General features: G+C 45.2%; 1 protein-coding gene across 1 annotated transcript in view; it reads left to right on the top strand.

Moving 5' to 3' along the window:
• Window positions 1–18,511, top strand: part of MMP2 (matrix metallopeptidase 2) — an 876,267-nt gene that overhangs the window by 675,434 nt on the left and 182,322 nt on the right. Inside the window, exon 10 of the mRNA XM_040328746.1 lies at window positions 4,670–4,806. Coding sequence (XP_040184680.1) covers window positions 4,670–4,806 — 137 coding nt within the window. The remainder of the gene's footprint in view (window positions 1–4,669; window positions 4,807–18,511) is intronic.

Raw genomic sequence — 18,511 nt, 5'->3', positions numbered from 1 at the left:
CACCGAGGATGGCGGTGGGGCAGCAGAGTGACGAGCGACCACTCGTCCTCTGCAGTCGACGGCGATGGTAAGTGTGCTAATATTAAAAGTCAGCAGCTGCAGTATTTGTAGCTGCTGGCTTTTAATATTTTTTTTTGCCGGACATCCGCTTTAACAACACATCTACACAACCACATAAATAATTCAAGATGTCAAGTTTCATGTTCGTGGGCACAATAATCGGTCATAGGTATCATCGTTCAATCGCTCACTAAATAGGCATGGTGAAATTTAGTAAACACTGTATCAGACAAAAAGATCGTATTATGAGCGAATGAGGGATGATTCCTACGATTCCCATGAAACTTGACATCTTGAACTGTACTACATTAAAGAAAAAGCACATGCAGCACCATGATATTAATACTAATCTGAGTACACAGGAAAATCACTAACTTTTTCAAATAACTCTTTTAATTTTCTGGTATTGCTCCGGCTCCCTCAACTTGATGTCAGACCATCTTTTGCGGAGCTGTTCCTTTGATCTGCGCACCCCAAATTTTTGGTACAGAGTTTTGACCATTTTGTCCATTATTTGGGCCTTCACCTGATTAGACTTTTTGTATAGGCCATGTTTAACATCATAATCCTCCCTCCTCAATATTGCCCCCATTTCCACCATCTCCTCAAACGCCATGTTTGTGGCCTTGTATCTCCGGGATCTGGTGTGTGGTTCCTCCTGGTTTTCCTCCTCGGTTGAGGTTGCCACTTGCTGAGTGTCCGCCATGTTGTCTTGCACTAGACGAGTGAGAAGGGGCGGGGAGAATACTAGAACGAAAGGGGAAAGCGTATGGAGCTTCACGCATGCACCGTGTATTTAACGGTAATCCGCATGGGTCAAAACGACGTTCAGTGTGTGAAAGAAGGCAGAATAAACGAACGTGTAGATCGAGGGTATCAGTGGATGAGTTTGTGGCCTATATGTGGTGAGAAAGATTAGTAGCAGAGGCTTGACTGACATTAGTATTTTTGTATTGATTTTGACTTGCAGAAATCCTGCAGGTCTTCAAGGACCACGATTTTATGTCAGAGTTTCTGCAAGGATGGAAGGATCTGCCAATTTTATGGCAGACAAAAAGTAATCTGAAAAAAAAACAAAGAAGCCAGGAATCAAGCACTGGAGAGCCTGCTTGCATTTGTGAAAACCCAGATACCCACAGCAACTATCAAGGATGTCAATAAAAAAATTTGAACCATTAGGGGCACATATCATTCTGAACGAAGTAAAGTATTAAAATCAATGAGGTCAGGAGCAGCTGCAGATCAGATCTACAAGCCTAATCTGTGGTACTTCAGTCAACTACATTTCCTTGATGATCATCTGGAAGCAAGGGAATCCCTTTCAACCCTTCCCCGCAGAAGTAGCTCCAGCCTTCCCTGCAGCCAACCCTCCAGTCTTCCTTGCAGATAACCCTCCAGCCTTCCCTGCAGCAAAGATCAGCCATCTTCGGAGGAACAACCAGAGTTCCTGGAGGAGCCTGATTTTCCCACATGGAGCCAGGTATTTAATTTGCTAAAGATTTTTTGTACTAAAAGTATAATGATGTCAAATAGATGTCACTAGTGCTCAAAATGTAATGATTGAACAAAAAGTGTTGGACATATCAAAATGGCCAAAAATGATGGGGACAAGAATGAAAAATGCAGGGGTCAGAATGATTGTCTTTAATATTTATTAGCATTCAATTTTCAACTGTCATGAGGTAAAACATGTGTGTGATAGATGAAGACCAAAATATAACTATGTACCTTTTTTATACACAGACAGAGCAAAGCCAGGATGAGGGGGGAGAAAATGTAAGCCAGGAGAAGGCAGGCCCCAGTGGGACACAGGAGGAGGCAGGCCCCATTGGGACACAGGAGGAGGCACGGTGTAACACCAGGTCGCAGATACCTCCTCTCTGCATTACAGCAAAAAGGGCCTGGAGGCTTATACAGAAGGAGGAGGAGACACAGGCCCTAATTAGGGAGGCTACTGCGGCCCTCAGAGAGCCCCCCACCGCTGCAGAGAGATTTGCTGCCCTTATTGGTCACAAGCTTCCAACAATGGAGATGGGCCCGCGTCTCCGATGCAAAACACTAATTTTGAAGGCAGTCAACATGGGCATGATGGGGAAGCTCACCGATTATACCGACCTTGTGCAGATCGCACCTCCTGTTCCTGCTATTGTTCCTGCTCCTGCCACAAGCTCTCCTCCAGGGACACAGCCTCTGAAGACTCGGTTATCAAAGGCTGCAGGGAAGACTGCAGGAAGACTGCAGGGAAGGCTACAAAGGAAACAAGAAAATTATGATATATGTGCTTCTCATGGTCCCAATCTTGACATCCTTGGTTGTTTGCTGTGGGGATCTGTGTCTGCACAAATTCAAGCAGGGTCTCCAGTGCTGCCTTCCTGGCTTCTTTGTTTTTATTACCTGTGTTTTTGGTTTGCCTTCACCTTTTTTTATTTTGAACGAGAATAAATGGATTTTTGGTTTTCTGTCAAAACTTGACCATGTGTTTCTATTAAAAATAGAGAGTTTGCTAGTGAGTAAGCAGGGACATTTCAAAAAAACTTTTTCAAATTAACAAGGGACACTAACCTCCTTGTGGGTAAATAATACTAAATAATAATGTTGTTGTGGTAACTTGACGCACTAAAAAAAAAAAATGGAAAGCAGTCTAAAATATTATCCAAATAATAACCAAAAAAGAAGATCTTCATTAAAAGATTGAAAATCTTATTTTTTTTTTATAGAGAGATCTGGCTTACAAAAAATAAAGATTATTCATGAGATCACAATAAATAATAAAGAAACAAGTTTGTCATAACTCTGTGAGAATATCAGCAGCAAAAGAATTTGATTAGTGTAGCATTAAAAAGAAGAAAAGAATGCGCTTACAACATAACAAATGTGCTATCTCCATTACAAATGCTAGTTTTATCAGAACGAGCGCTCCCATCTCATAGCTCGATTCTGAGCATGCACGTTTTTTCCCGTCGTTAAAGCGTACACAGATCGTTTTTCACGACGTGAAAAACGATGCGAAAAATTAGAGCATGTTCTAAATTTTTAATGCCCATTTTTCACGTCGAGAAAAATGCTCTGGAGCCTATTTATTTATTATTTATTAAAATTCTTAAAAGTACAAAAAAGTACAGAAACGCAGTCAGTTACCCGTAGGCCTCGATGCGCCTATACACGATCGTTTTTAATGACCAAGTTAAAAAATTAAATTTTTCTCATCATGAAAACGGTCTTGTGTACGCGGCATTAGCCTTTGTAGCCAGCACTATTACTAGACTAAGGAATGTTATGAAGTCAGAAAAAGTCAAGCCCCAATACCTGCAAGAAACGTGTAGCGCTACCCACGAAGGAGCCGCTGATTGTTTTGGGATCAGCGTATTAAGTTACCCTGCAGTGTGTCTAGGGGTGATAGCAGTGAGCCAAAACAGTGAGCGAATGTCCAGTCATCAAATGGATTTTCTTGAATGCTTTATTCCAAGGCCCAACACGGCCAACATCAACATGAGGTAGGATAGGAAAGGTTGATGAAGCATAAGAAGAATGGAGGTATCAGGCCTTAGAGATGAAGAGAGCAATCCTGCTCTCAGTAACAGTGAAATCAGTTCGTCGCCACTCTAGCCAGAGTGGGTGAAGTGCCCCCGGACAGACTTCTGCCACAAGCCTGGCAGCCGAAGTGTCACCTGTAGATCGCTGGGAGGAAACAGGCCTCTGCCACAGGCTTAGAAATGTATTGAGCGATGGTTGGATTGAGCGAATCCTGCTAGTAAATTCAGTTGGAGTCACCGGTAGACAGCTGCACTGTCAGTACCTCGGTAACCAGACTCCCGATGGTTCGTTCAGAACTCCTGGATAACCTCTCTCTGGGTTCTCCCTGAGCCGATTCCCCACCGCGCAGCCCTCAGCCTAGGATCTTCCTAGTAAAGTTCAGGACCCAGCAAGTCGCTGGGGCCCCTTTCAACATCAGGATGGAGCTCCGCATGGTGCGCAACTCTGGCCAGGTAGGCCATGGTGGCGGGGTCCATGGATGCGCGCACCCCAAAGGTGGATGCCGCACCTGGAACTCGGACCCTGCGAAGAGACGAGAATCAATGGCGTCTGCACAGATAGCATGCCCAGCGAGGGAAAACTCCTCTAATTGGCTGCTGGGGAAAAGTGGCTCTGCCAGAACCTCTCTAGCGCCAACTGTCGCCCAGGGGTGGGATCGCACCCCTAGAATGCCGACTGACCCATAGGACAGTTCCGGAATGACAGCAGCCCAAATTTAACAAGTTGTGAATGGGAGCAAAAATGAACTCTCCCATTCCCCACTAACTTTAGTGTAGTGCCCGTACTGAAAGTAAGTGGGCGCTACATACATATCGGAGAAAGACCATTAAGCCATTCTGACTAATAGGGTTGGCACAGAACATGTTCCATAGGAATCCCTGGTAAATGGACTGTAGTGCAAATCTGCAAAATGCAAAAAGCATTAAAAATGCATAGGTGTGAATCCAGTCTTACACAGGATGTTTAATTCTCAGTTTAATGGTATAAAAAAAACTCGGGACTTGCTTGAAAAATTGGGAATTTATTTGACTCGTGACACAATCTTTTGCTAAATATCAATTTTTTTTCCCCCAAGGTTTATATGGAGGTCTGTGAACCGTAGAGAGAAGCCATCAGGTCCTCTCCTTGTTGCTACATTTTGGTCTGAGCTACCCGAGAAAATAGATGCTGTGTATGAAGACCCTGAAGAGGAGAAGACTGTTTTCTTTGCAGGTGAGATTGATGTTTATGATATGATTTATAAGTAATACCATAAGAGCCGGTTCACACTGGGGCGACTTGGGATCCGACTTGAAGTCGCCTCAAGTCGTCCCAAGTCGTGCTGTCGAGAAAAACAATGCAAGTGAATGGGAGCGGTGTTAATACACACGACTCGAGTCGCTCTGACTTCAAAAGAAGTTCCTGTACTACTTCAATCCGACTTGTAGGCGATTTGTACCCATTGATTTCAATGGAAGTCGCCTCCAAGTCTGATCCAAGTCTGATCACTGTCTTAACTGAAGCGACTTTCCAGGAAGATAACATACATTTCTCAGGCAAACCTCTCCCTCCCCCTCCCTCCCCCTCCCTCCCTCCCCTAGAGCTGATTGTTGTTTGATTGGCCACTGGAAAGTCTCCTGTCCTGGAGACGACTTCAAGTCGTGTTGTAAATCGCCCCAGATCGCCTTGTGGTTCATGCTCAAGTCGTGTCGGAGTCGCCTCTGAAAGTTGCGCTGGAAGTCGTGTCGCCCTAGTGTGAACCGACTCTTATTGTTTATTGTATATCTATAGCCAATGTTTTTGTTTCATTTTCGATACAGTAGTGGAAGGCAAAAAGCCCTGTATGCGGCATTAGACAGTTTTCACTAAAACAAGTACATCCATTCAAAGATTTATTTCTCTTTATTCATTTTATATTTTATTTCTCCTCTGGTGACAGCTCAAACAGTGGACAAAAAACAAAGGGCAAATATATATATATCAGAGACATAAATGGCAGTTAAACTGGGTTCCAACACCTCAATACTTTATCCAATTTTTTTTTTTTAAGTTTTGATTATGGATCATTGGCAGCCGGTGATCATCCCCTTTTTTTGTGGGGGGTGGGGCGGCAAACAGTATGGCACCGACACAAAGCCCCCCGGTCCATCAGGTGGTCGGTAGCACTTACCCCATCGCTTTGGCAGTGGCCTCCTGTATCCCTGCTGTCCACGGGTCATTGTGGCGGGGGGCCTACTGTTCACCTGCGATCCATGGGTCATTACGGCGGTTGTCTCCATTTCATCCCTCGGCAGGCAATCTTTTCGGCTAATCAGAAAACGGGTCTCACACCCACTTCTGATTGGCCGGATTGAAAATCAGTGTTTCAACAGCAAATATTAATTCGCTGTTGTAACACCTGGGTGGGCTCATGGTGCAATGTTCTGTGCCACAAGCCCATCCTATTTTGAAGCCAATTAGAGCCTATAGCCCTAATCTGTTACTTAACCACTTGCTTACTGGGCACATATACCCCCCTCCTGCCCAGGTGAAATTTCAGCTTCCGGCACTGCGTCGCTTTAACTAACAATTGCACGGTCGTGCGACGTGGCTCCCAAACAAAATTGACGTCCTTGCAGAGTGCTAGAGCGGGTGGGAACTTCCACATGCAGTGTCACAAGAGCACTGGAGGACCGCCTTCTTCATCAGCTTTGGTAGTGCTGCCCATTGATTTTATTGGCAGGGGAGGTGCAAAAAGCAGTGTATACACCGCTCCTGCACCGTCCCAAAAATGCTGCTTGCACTCGGGCTTTCACGCTAGGGAGGTTTGAGAGACGCTTTACAGGTGCTATTTTTAGCGATAAAACATCTGAAAAGCGCATTCAGTGTGAAAGGGGTCTAAGTGCTAAGATCTTCCTGCCACAGTTTATTACAATGCTCTTCAAGTATTGCAATGTTAACCCTTGCAAACTAGGTGCCCTCTGAGAGACATTTTGGCAACCCCTCTTTCTTCCCCTGATCTGTTATATCATTTGTAACATTGTCCAAAATTTCTAATAGTATTTCTTATCATCTCTGATTTCAATACTGACGGGTCAACTAATCTTCCTCAGATGTAAATGTATCAAAAAAGAGGGTACTATCAAGATGGCCATATACAGTTTGTTTTGTTTGGCCAGTTATCTTCATCCACATGAAGGTGTATGGAAAAATCCCCTCATCGGGATATTGTATTCTAACAGAAGGACCTGCCACAGTGGCCAATCAACTGATCAATAAAAATTTGCAGATTGTTCCTTCAACAGAAGTTGACTAAACAATCAACTTCTGTCGAGGAGGGATAGCCATACACTGATTATAATTGAACTGGTCTCTGCTGAACCGAACAAATTTTCATCAGTGTATGGCGAGCTCAAAGTGGTTGTAAACCCCTTTAACCTACAGGTAAGCCTAGATTAAGGCTTACCTGTAGGTGCAACAAATATCTCCCAAACCTAAAAGGTTTAGGAGATATTTGCAGAAAAGACAGGCACTGTTGTCTACGGCGCATGCACCGTAGATATCGAGCGCAGGCGCACTGAGCGTGTCGCTTCTAACGGCGATCATGCGCAGGGGAGTGACGTCATCGCTGCTCCGGACAGTCACAGCGCCGGAGCAGCGATACCCGAAAGTCACTCCGGGTATGATGGCGACGAAGGAGGTGTCCGAGGACTGCTGCAGGGGCTTTGATCTCAGGTAAGTAATTCATAATAAGCTAGTATGCTATGCATACTAGCTCATTATGCCTTTGTCTTGCAGGGGTTTACTTCCTCTTTAAGTTAGGTACCTGTCAGTCTAATTAATCTCCAAACCTCTATTGACCTTGTTGTGGCTAAAAACCTTAATTGCTCCTAGAGGTTAACCCCTTCCCAGTCAGGGTCATTAGTAAAGTGACAGGCCCGGATTCGCGTAGAATCGCGTATCTTTGTGCGGGCGTAACATATCCTATTTACGTTACGCCTCCGCAACTTTGACAGGCAAGTGCCATATTCTCAAACCAAAGTTGCGGCGGCGTAGCGTAAATAGGCCGGCGTAAGCCCGCCTAATTTAAATGTGGTAGATGTGGGCGTGTGTTATGTTAATTTAATGTGACCCCACGTAAATGACGCTTTTTACGAACGGTGCATGCGCCGTCCTAGAAAGTATCCCAGTGCGCATGCTCCAAATTAACCCGCAAGAAGCCAATGCTTTCGACGTGAACGTAAATGACGCCCAGCCCTATTCACGAACGACTTACGCAAACAACGTAAAATTTTCAAAATTTGACGCGGGAACGACGTCCATACTTAACATTGGTACGCCGCATGTACACCTCATATAGCAGGGGTAACTTTTCGCCGGGAAAAGCCTACTGTAAACGGCGTATCTGTACTGCGTCGGCCGGGTGTATGTTCGTGAATTCGCGTATCTAGCTGATTTACATATTTCTAGGCGTAAATCAGCGTACACGCCCCTAGCGGCCAGCGTAAATATGCAGTTAAGATACGATGGCGTAAGAGACTTACGCCGGTCGGATCTAATACAAATCTATGCGTAACTGATTCTAAGAATCAGGCGCATAGATACGACGGCTCGGACTCAGAGTTACGACGGCGTATCTGGAGATACGCCGGCGTAACTCGTACGTGAATCCGGGCCACAGTGTATAATATTATCTAATGATGTTAGTGTCAGTCATGTCTCATGCACACTGCAGCTCAAAGAAAAATTTACAGGCATTTGTGATTTTATTTCTCTGTAGCTTGAAGAAGCTTGTGCTTTTTTATGCTCTTTTGCACGTTTTTATTGAGCTTCTTCAAGCTTTTTTGTGCTTTTTTTTTATTGAGCATAAGCATTTTTTTTACAAACCCTCCCTTAGCTAATTTTTTCCTATTTTTGTGTGTGTTTTCAAACTTTTCCAAGCTTCTTAATGCTTTTTTGCACTTTTTCATACATTTTTGTGCACTTAGACATCTTTTCCGCTTAAAAGCTCCTCTCAAGAACGCACTTTTAGTGGGGTTTTTTTTGTCTGTAAGATAAGGTGACCAGCTTTTTTAAATGAAATCCGGGGACATATTTTTTTTTTTACTAGTAATGGCTGCAATCAGCGACTCTACCCATCGCCGCTGCCTTCTGCCTCACAGCCTGTCAAGTCTTAGGCCTCGTACACACGATAGGTTAGCCAGAGGACCATGGTCTGATGGACCGTTTTCATCGCTCAAAACCGATTGTGTGTGGGCCCCATAGGTTATTTAACCTTAGGTTAAAAAAATTGGAACTTGCTTTAAAATTTAACCGATGGACACCTAACCGATAGTTTTGCATACCAACGATTGGTTTTGACCTATCGGTTAAAAACCCGCGCATGCTCAGAATCAAGTCGACGCATGCTTGGAAGCATTGAACTTCGTTTTTTTTCAGCACGTCGTTGTGTTTTATGTCACCGCGTTCTGACACGATCGGTTATTTAACCTATGGTGTGTAGGCGTGACGGACCATCAGTCAGCTTCATCGGTTAACCTATGACAACGGTCCTTCAGACTGTTGTCCTCTGGTTAACCTATCGTGTGTACGAGGCCTAACTCTCCGGGCCCCGGCTACTACTGGGTGGGGAGCGGAGGAAGATCACTCTGCCAGGGAAGGCAAGGAGATAAGCAGGTAGGAGGCTTGGCCTGGGACTTGAGCCAAGGCAGAAGAACATGCGGAAATAGTCCCTCCACTTCGACCAGCACATGATCAACAGAAAGGGGCACAGATAATGGAAAAAAATACACCCCCCTAAGCTAGTAGCAGCGACAGAGCGGGGTTGTGTAATTCAGATTTTTATTCATTCTTTAATTTTTTGAAATTGCCCCAACCCCTTTTCCAATCCAATCCGAGGACAAAACTGGGGACAGACTTGGTCCGGGGACAGTGTCCTGTTTCTAGGGACTGTCCCCGGAAACTGGGGATGTCTGGTCACCTATTGTAAGAGCGTATGCTCTCCTAACATGGAGGGGAGTTCCAGGCAGTAAAATTGGGAGCTCAATAAAGCTCAAAAGTCTGTAGGAGCAGCTTTTTTGAGCTTCTTTGAAATGCAGTGTGCATGAGCCCTAAAGTGTACCATTTCCAACGAGGGTCTATTGGCACCAGATTGCCTGACACACTATCACAGTCCCACTATAAGTCATTGATCATCACCAATACAGTATACTATCTATAGCTGTGTAAATTCCTGATTTTTTTATTTTACCAAAGACATGTAGCAAAATACATTGTGGCCTAAATTTATGAAGAAATTATTATTTTTTTTATTTATTGGATATGTTTTAACACAGAAAGTAGAAAATAGTTATTTTTCTAAATGGTCTGTCTTTTTTTTCCATTTAAATTAGGGCTGTTACTGATTAAAATTTTCATGTTCGATTAATCGATTTTTTTTTAAACCGATTTATCGACTAATTTCGATTAATTATAACGCACATACAGATCCAACTACTTTTAACTGATCTCCTTGCATTGCAACTCTGCATTAGTCAGTGGTAAATGTGGTATACACTATATACAATCACACGTCACTAGTTAGTTTCCACAATCCATGACTTAACTTTACAGTTCACACAAATACATTTTAAATTCAAATTGTAGCACTGACATAAGTATATTTTTCTTATTAAACTTTAAGAAAAACGTACTGTCAGTCACTCTATAGTAGGCAAGTAGGTATCTCTTTAGCCAGTCACGCAGACATACCAGAGTGTTTACATTTTCTGGAAGCAGACATGATCGCATTTTATTAACAATACCCTGAAGAACTGAACAGCCTTTCGCACGTAACATATGTTGCCAATCAGGGCAGCCATCAGGGGGGTACAGGCACAGGGCCCCAGATGGCAAACCCCCTGTTTTTATTTTTTTATAAATGTTTATTTTTTGTTTGTTTATATATATATATATATATATATATATATATATATATATATATATATATATATATATATATATATATATATATATATATATATATATATTCTTTTAAAGGACCCAGAGATCCTCAGGGCCCTGGATGGAAACTCCCCTTTTTTTTTTTTATAAATGTTTAAAGGGCCCATAGGTCCCGGATGGCAACCCCCCTTTTTTTATATATACTTTTTTTTGTGTGTGTATATATATATATATAATATATATATATATATATATATATATATATATATATATATATATATATGGCCCAGAGGTCCCCAGGGCCCCAGATGGCAACCCCCCTTTTTTTTAAAAAAAAATATATATTTTTTTATTTATTTTTTTATTTTTATTAAAGGGCCCCGAGGTCCCCAAGGCCCCGGATGGCTACCCCCCTTTTTTTTATATATACTTTTCTTTATTTCTTCTTTTTTTTGTAAAGTGCCCCACCCCCGCTTCTCAATTCGCGGCAGACCCCCCCCCCCCCCCCCCCCCGCGCTTCTCAATTTCAGGCGGCAGCACCCCCCCCCCGGTTCTCGGCTCCAGGGGGCCCATGCCTGAACCTGTGTAAGGGGCCCCATAATTCCTGATGGCGGCCCTGTTACCAATACACAAAGAATTGTCTGCACAAAACTGCTTAGAACAGGAAGACGATAGTTATTTTTGCCCCATTCCCCTGATGGAGCCTGCTCCACAGATGCAGAGGTACCTCAATCCAATGGGTGCAGTTTGCTCGCATCCAGCAGAGTAAGTCTCACTGTCCAGGCTCTCCGGTGATGTCAAGAATTTTGATCGATCAAAAGAATTAAAGATTAATCGAGGAATTAATCTTTAATTTCCCCAGCCCTAATTTAAATAATAAAAAATAAAAATTGTGCATAGTAGCACAATGTTGAATAGCAAAAAAAGCCCTTGTCATGAAGGGGGTAAAAACTTTCAGAGGTCAAGTGGTACAAAAATCGTGCCAGGCGTTTTCCATCTTGCTTGTGGGCATTGTGAAGCCCACAAGCAAAGACTTCCAGGAAGCGATGATGCTATGCTCCCATCATTCACCGCAGGATCTAGTGCACGCTCTGTGTTGACGACGAGCAGCGCGAGCTGTATAATGGCAAATTCGACATGCGCTCCCTTACTTAAAATGGCGATTTTCGACGTGACGAGGGGGATAGCGCGAGTTTTCGATTATTAGTGCTGCAGATCGAATCATGACGCAGAACTCCCAGGAGACATTGCGGACAGGTCCCAGCACACACTGGGGCATCGGGGAAAGGGAGAGATACGCCCACTCCCGCGGGGAATAATACCCGGAAGTCACAGCAAATACATCTGAATCTCGGTAATGACATAAAAACTAAAAATAACAACAGTCATTTGTAAAAGTGTAAGCTCTGTAGATCGTGTTAATACAAAGTTTATATTATGGGTGAACCTCCACTTTAACCACTTGCCGACCAGCGCACGACTATATACGTCGGCACAATGGCTAGGCTGGGCAGATGGATGTACCTGTACATCCCCTTTAAGTAGCAAAATTGTGGCACGCGCCTGCCGCAAGGTCTGTAAGTCCACGGGGATATCAGTGATCGTCTCTCGGAGAGGGAGAATGGGGAAATGCTGATGTAAACAAGCATTTTCCTATTCTTCCTAGTGACAGGATACTACTTACAGCTCCCTATAATCGGTGGTGATCGGTGTCTTGTCACACACAGCCCATGCCCCCTACAGTTAGAAGCACTCCCATAGACACACTTAACACCTTCAGTGCCCCCTACTGGTTAACCCCTTCACTGCCAGTGTCATTTTTACAGTAAATAGTGCATTTTTATAGCACTGATCGCTGTATCAATGACAATGGTCCCAAAATGGCGTCAAAAGTGTCCAAAGTGTCCGCCATAATGTCGCAGTCATGATAAAAATCACTGATCGCCGCCATTACTAGTGAAAATAAATTATTAATAAAAATGCAATAAAACTATCCCCTATTTTGTAGACGCTATAACTTTGGCGCAAACCAATTTTTTTTTACCAAAAATATGTAGAAGAATATGAATCAGCCTAAACTGAGGGAAAAAAATGATTTTCTTTTTATATATATTTTTGGGGAATATTTATTATAGCAAAAAGTAAAAATTTTTTTTTTTTTCAAAATTGTCGCTCTATTTTTGTTTATAGCACAATAAATAAAAACCACAGAGGTGATCAAATACCACCAAAAGAAAGCTCTATTGTGTGAAAAAAAGGACGTCAATTTTGTTTGGGAGCCACGTTGCATGATCGCGCAATTGTCAGTTAAAGCATCGCAGTGGCGAATCGCAAAAAAGTGGCCTGGTATTTAGCCAGCCAAATGGTCCAGGGCTTAAGTGGTTAAATGAAAAGTCCAGCCTGAGCTCGTTTGACTGGGGTTCTCTTAAGGGTCACAGGAGTGCAATTCAATTTGCACTCTTGTGACCTGTTTTCAGCAGAGAGCGGTCTGAAGTCCGCTCTCTGCTGACGTCACTAGAATCAGGTCAGGCACCACGTCATCACGACAATGAAGTCTGGATCCGCCAGGTGCCTGGACTGGTGCCTGTCTCAGCTTTACAGCATGCCGCTGGGAGACTGAGACGGCTGATCCCCGCCCCTCCACAGCTCAGTGCTCCAGTGAGCATGGAGGAGCAGAGAGGAGAGCTGCTGATTGACAGTGATCAGCTCTCCTCTTGGGGATCTGTGAGTAGAGACTAGGTGTAGAGATGCTGGGGGATAGATGCTGCATCGGTCCCATGCTGCATACACCTAAGTAAGCATAGCTGTAGTCAGTCAATACCAATTTGTAGTCTTTGGTTTATGCACCTTCACCCAGTGGTGTATTTAGGTTTTGTGCTGCCCCAGGCCTGACTAAACTCATGCACCCCCTAATTTAAATGCGACCCACCCCTTCTGGTCAAATCCACACCCCTTCCTGTTTAAGACATGCCCTATCATCTGTAAACCACACCCTTTCCTCTTTAGGCCCCACCTTTTCCTCTTAGAGCTCCACCTCTTCCTTTCTGTACATTAGCACACACAATCACGCACCATTCACTCCATACTTACATCAATCTATCCAATTGTAATTGGCTCCTGTCTAAATTGCCCCTGCCATGTGTATGTATGAATGTGAGTTAGGAACCTTAGATTGTAAGCTCATTAAGGGCAAGGACTTATGTGAATGTACAATGCAGGGCTCAAAATTTCAAGTCCTGAGCCACTAGCCACGCCTTAAGAGTTACTCGCCACCACTTGGCCCACCCAGCCCCTCCCCGCCCCTAAACATACCTCACACCTAAACATATCTCATGAAATTACACTTTTAAATGTTTTATGCAGAATTAAGTTACAAAAATAAATATTAACAACAACTTTAACAATATCAAAATAAAGCATATCAGTACCCATCAGTGCAGCCTCATCAGTGCCACCTATCAGTACAGCCTCATCAGGGGCCACCAGTGCAGCATTTCAGTGCTGCCTTATCAGTGCAGCCCTATTAGTGCAGCTTAAGAATGCTGCCTTATCAGTTGCCATCAGTGCAGCCTTTATCACTGGCCATCAGTGCAGCCTTATTAGTGGCCTTCAGTGCAGCCCCATCAGTGCAGCTTAGGATTGCCGCCTAATCTGTGCAGCCTTATTAGTGCATTAGTCTCATCAGGGGCCACCAGTGCAGCCTATCAGTGTTGTCTTATCAGTGCAGCATAAGAGTGCCACCTCACCTGTGCCCATCAGTACAGCCTATCAGTGTCCAGTACAGTCCCATCAGTGCTGCCTTTATCAGTGCCCATCAGTGTACCCTACCCGTGCAGCCTACCAGTGCCCATCAGTGCAGCCTACCAGTGCCCATCAGTGCAGCCTATGAGTGCAGCTTAGGAGTACCACCTCATCAGTGGCAATCCGTGCAACCTCGTCAGTTTCAAAATATCACAGCTTACTAGTGTATATTATTTATGTTTTGATTATAGCATGGAGCACTTTGTAGTGCATGGATTTTCACTGAATGTGGATTGTTTAATGGGTTTGCATTGATTTTTAGCATGGAGCACATTGCATATGCTGGAATCTATGGAAACGTATTAGACAGTCCAGATTCAGTGAACATTCATGTACTGCAAAGTGCTTCATGCATGCTGGATGTTGTAATATTAATATAGATATGTAGGCATTTTAAAATATCGTGGTATATGTAAGGCACAGTATATATGTGTGACATACAGGAATTCAAGGTTACACATCAAAAGGTGTTTGCTGACCAAAAGGGTTAGTGGTCAAACACAGATCAAAGGAACAGCTGAGGACCCTTTTGATGTGTTAATCTTATCTAAGACTAGTTGTGTGAGATGGCCTGATACTTCCTTACATACAAGTATTTATTAATGGTAATTAGACTTGGGGAAGTTTCCATTCATTCAGAGAACCACTCCCCCCAGTGTGAGACCAATATTTGCGGCAGTCAAGCTGGCATTCAGCTAGTCTTGTCACTCTATGATGAATATTGCACAGGTCTAGGAAAAGATGGGATTCTGAAATACTCTGTTGGATTGGTATCGTTTGTGGAATTTGGACTTTGTATGTTATTGGAAGTTAATTAAATTTTGCGTTCTCTGGAGAGCCTGGTGTGTTTCTGCGAAACAACGTAATTTATAAGTCATCATACTAACATCTAAGATATCAATTATCTAACCGGAGTACTGGGCACTATATATATCTATATCACTACACTGGAATCTATGCAAATGTATTAAACAGTCCATAATCGGTGAAAGTTCATGTATTGCAAAGTTTAATGAGATTGTAGCATGCATGGAACACTTTATTGCAATATGCTCAGAAAATTAGCATTCAATCCATGTTGAGCACTGTAACTGACAGTTTATATGGACGATGACTTACAAAAATACTTACTTGCTGTCCTGGCCACCACCTGAGGGGGTTCCCGTCATTGTCCTCTTTCTTTTCCTCCTACAGTCACAGAGAGACCCCGCCCCCAGGCCAGGAAGAATATGCATAAGGATGTCACTCAGGGGAGGGTAGGAGGAGCATTAGGCTCCGCCTCTTCCACGGAATGACATGCACCCGGTCTGGCCAGTCACTGGCTGTTTCATGGGGGTGTCAGTCGCTCCCTCCCCCTGGGACGTATGCCTAAGTACTCCCCATATTGCTAATGATTTTAGCAAGTGCCAGGCTACAGGCCGCCGCGCCAGGGGCTATATTAGTGCAGGAGCCAGAAGGCGGCCCTGGGAGTCAGACTCAGGAGGATGGGTCGGGAGGGGTTTTCGTGCTGGGGGTGGCTTTGGTGCTGCCCCCCCCAAAGTGCCAACCTAGGCCTAAGCCTTGTCGGCCTAGGCTAAGATACAGCATTGCCTTCACCTAAGTTCATCCAGGCTGTCAGTTCTCCCTTCTGTCATTTGGTGGCACTGTTGCCTTTGGTATTACTGAGAGATCTTATAGTAGGTATGGATTATCAATATTCATATATTTTCCCAGCCCACTACTAGGAGTTTACTGTGCCAGTGGTGCATTGTGAGAAACGGTATAAATAATTGGGGCTGGCTGATGCAAGAGCTCTTCCTCCCCAACTTTGGCCTAGCAGAGGCGTATCTAGTGGAAATGGCACCTATGGCAAGCATCAAAACTGCTCCCCTGTCAAACATTCACCCCCCCACAGTAGTGTCCTGACCTTCTTTGTTGTGGGGGAGTGCCACTGCCTCAGAGCCGCCGAGACCGCCACTGAGTGCCTTGCCTCTATTTGATCCTCCATCACACCATCCCTCCTGTTACCATCACACCATCCCTCCTTCCTCCATGATCCATCCCTCTTGTCACCATCACACTATCACTCCTTCCTCCATGATCCATCCCCCCTGTCACCATCACACCATCCCTCCTCCCTCCATGATCCATCCCTCCTGTCACCATCACACCATCCCTCCTTCCTCCATGAACCATCCCTCCTGTCACCATCACACCATCCCTCCTTCCTAGATGATCCATCCCTCCTGTCACCATCACACCCTCCCTCCCGCCTCCATGATCCATCCCTCCTTCCTCCATGATCCAGTCACCATCTCACCATCCCTCCTGTCACCATCACACCACCCCTCCTGGAAATGGCACCTATGGCAAGCATCAAAACTGCGCCCCTGTCAAACATTCACCCCCCAGAGTAGTGTAGTGTCCTGACCTTCTTTGTTGTGGGGGAGTGCCACTGCCTCAGAGCCGCCGAGACCGCCACTGAGTGCCTTGCCTCTATTTAATCCTCCATCACACCATCCCTCCTGTTACCATCACACCATCCCTCCTTCCTCCATGATCCATCCCTCCTGACACCATCCATCCTCCCTCCATGATCCATCCCTCCTGTCACCATCACATCCTCCCTCCCGCCTCCATGATCCATCCCTCCTGTCACCATCACACCATCCATCCTTCCTCCGTGATCCATCCATCCTTCCTCCGTGATCCATCCTTCCTTCCTCCGTGATCCATCCCTCCTTCCTCTGTGATCCATCCCTCCTGTCACCATCACACCATCCATCCATCCTTCATGATCCATCCATCCTTCATCCGTGATCCATCCTTCCTCCGTGATCCATCCATTCTTCCTCCGTGATCTATCCCTCCTTCCTCTGTGATCCATCCCTCCTGTCACCATCACACCCTCCCTCCCGCCTCCATTACACCATCCCTCCATCACACCATCCCTCCTTCCTCCATAAGCCATCCCTCCTGTCACCATCACACCATCCATCCTTCCTCCGTGATCCATCCCTCCTTCCTTCGTGATCCATCCCTTCTTCCTCCATGATCCATTCCTCCTGCCTCCATCACCTCCTCTATTTATTACCCTAAGGTGTGCCTGCTCGCCCTGGGCTGGTCCGTTTGTGCTGTGGATGCCTGGGCTATCATGCTGTCGCCGACTCTCTGGATCATCAGAAAAAAAACTCAGACCACTACGATGGCTCCTCCGTTACGCCTGTACAGCTTGCCTACTCCTGCTCTAGGTGACTGATTTTCAAATCTGGCCTGCCCTGTGGGTATGCGCCATGAGATGACATCACTTGCCTTGCCACCAATAGTAGCGCGCCGTCAGCTCATCCTCTGTCAAGTCCGCCCTCGTGGCTGGACGGCCCAACCCGCTGGCTGAATCCAGGACTGGATCGGCCGCTCCGGAAACTGCCGAAAAATACAGGCGGCTGTGGTTGGCATTGGCAACACTGCTTTTGCCCAGCCACTCACCCCTTCTCACGAACGCCCCCCCTAATATGGCGCCCATGGCACACGCCATATGTGCCATACCCTAGATACACCGCTGTGGCCTGGGGATGGTGTACAACTGTACATGATAAGACTGATGATTTAGGCCTGTCTGCCTGAGGAAGCCTGGGAAGTGATGAGCCTGGAGCTGAGGCTTGGTACTGCTGATCTTCACTGGAGGTGGGATAGAGTTCCAAGGATGCTGATGGACTCCCCTACAGAAAATCAGAATTAGGATGCAGCCCCTGAGGAGGATTCTACTGGAGCGTGTGTTATGTACCTTGTAGCAGAGCCTGACATGTAGAGGGAGACTTCTTGTACAGCCCCGGCTGGCTGCTTCTCCTGGAGATAAATTGTTGCTGATCTCATGAATCAGAGAAGATTGTGCTTTAGCACAAGAGTGTCAGATTTAACTTAAAGACCCTTTTTCCTGTGCTGTGGCATGTGACGAGATGGAGTTCCGTATAAGAAACAAATATGGGGGGGTGTGGCCGGACGTGAATGGCGATGGACGTGCTCTGGATGAACTCTGTCTAGCCGGTTAGAATCTAGAGCCATCTGTTCTCGGTATTGGCATTTCAATCCCCAAAACCCCCCATCCTGTGTCCGGGATTCTCCCTGATCGGCCTCGTACCTTTATTGAGTGGCTAAACTGCCTGCTCACTCATCGCTGTGAACCGAGGCCTCCGCTGTATACTGTGGCATCATCGCCATTTTTAGGCCTAAGAGGCCT

Source organism: Rana temporaria, chromosome 11 (assembly GCF_905171775.1).
Source record: "Rana temporaria chromosome 11, aRanTem1.1, whole genome shotgun sequence".
In the NCBI taxonomy this organism is placed as follows: Eukaryota; Metazoa; Chordata; class Amphibia; order Anura; family Ranidae; genus Rana; species Rana temporaria.
Note: the sequence above shows the minus strand (reverse complement) of the source record. Positions and strands in the feature narration are given on the sequence as shown.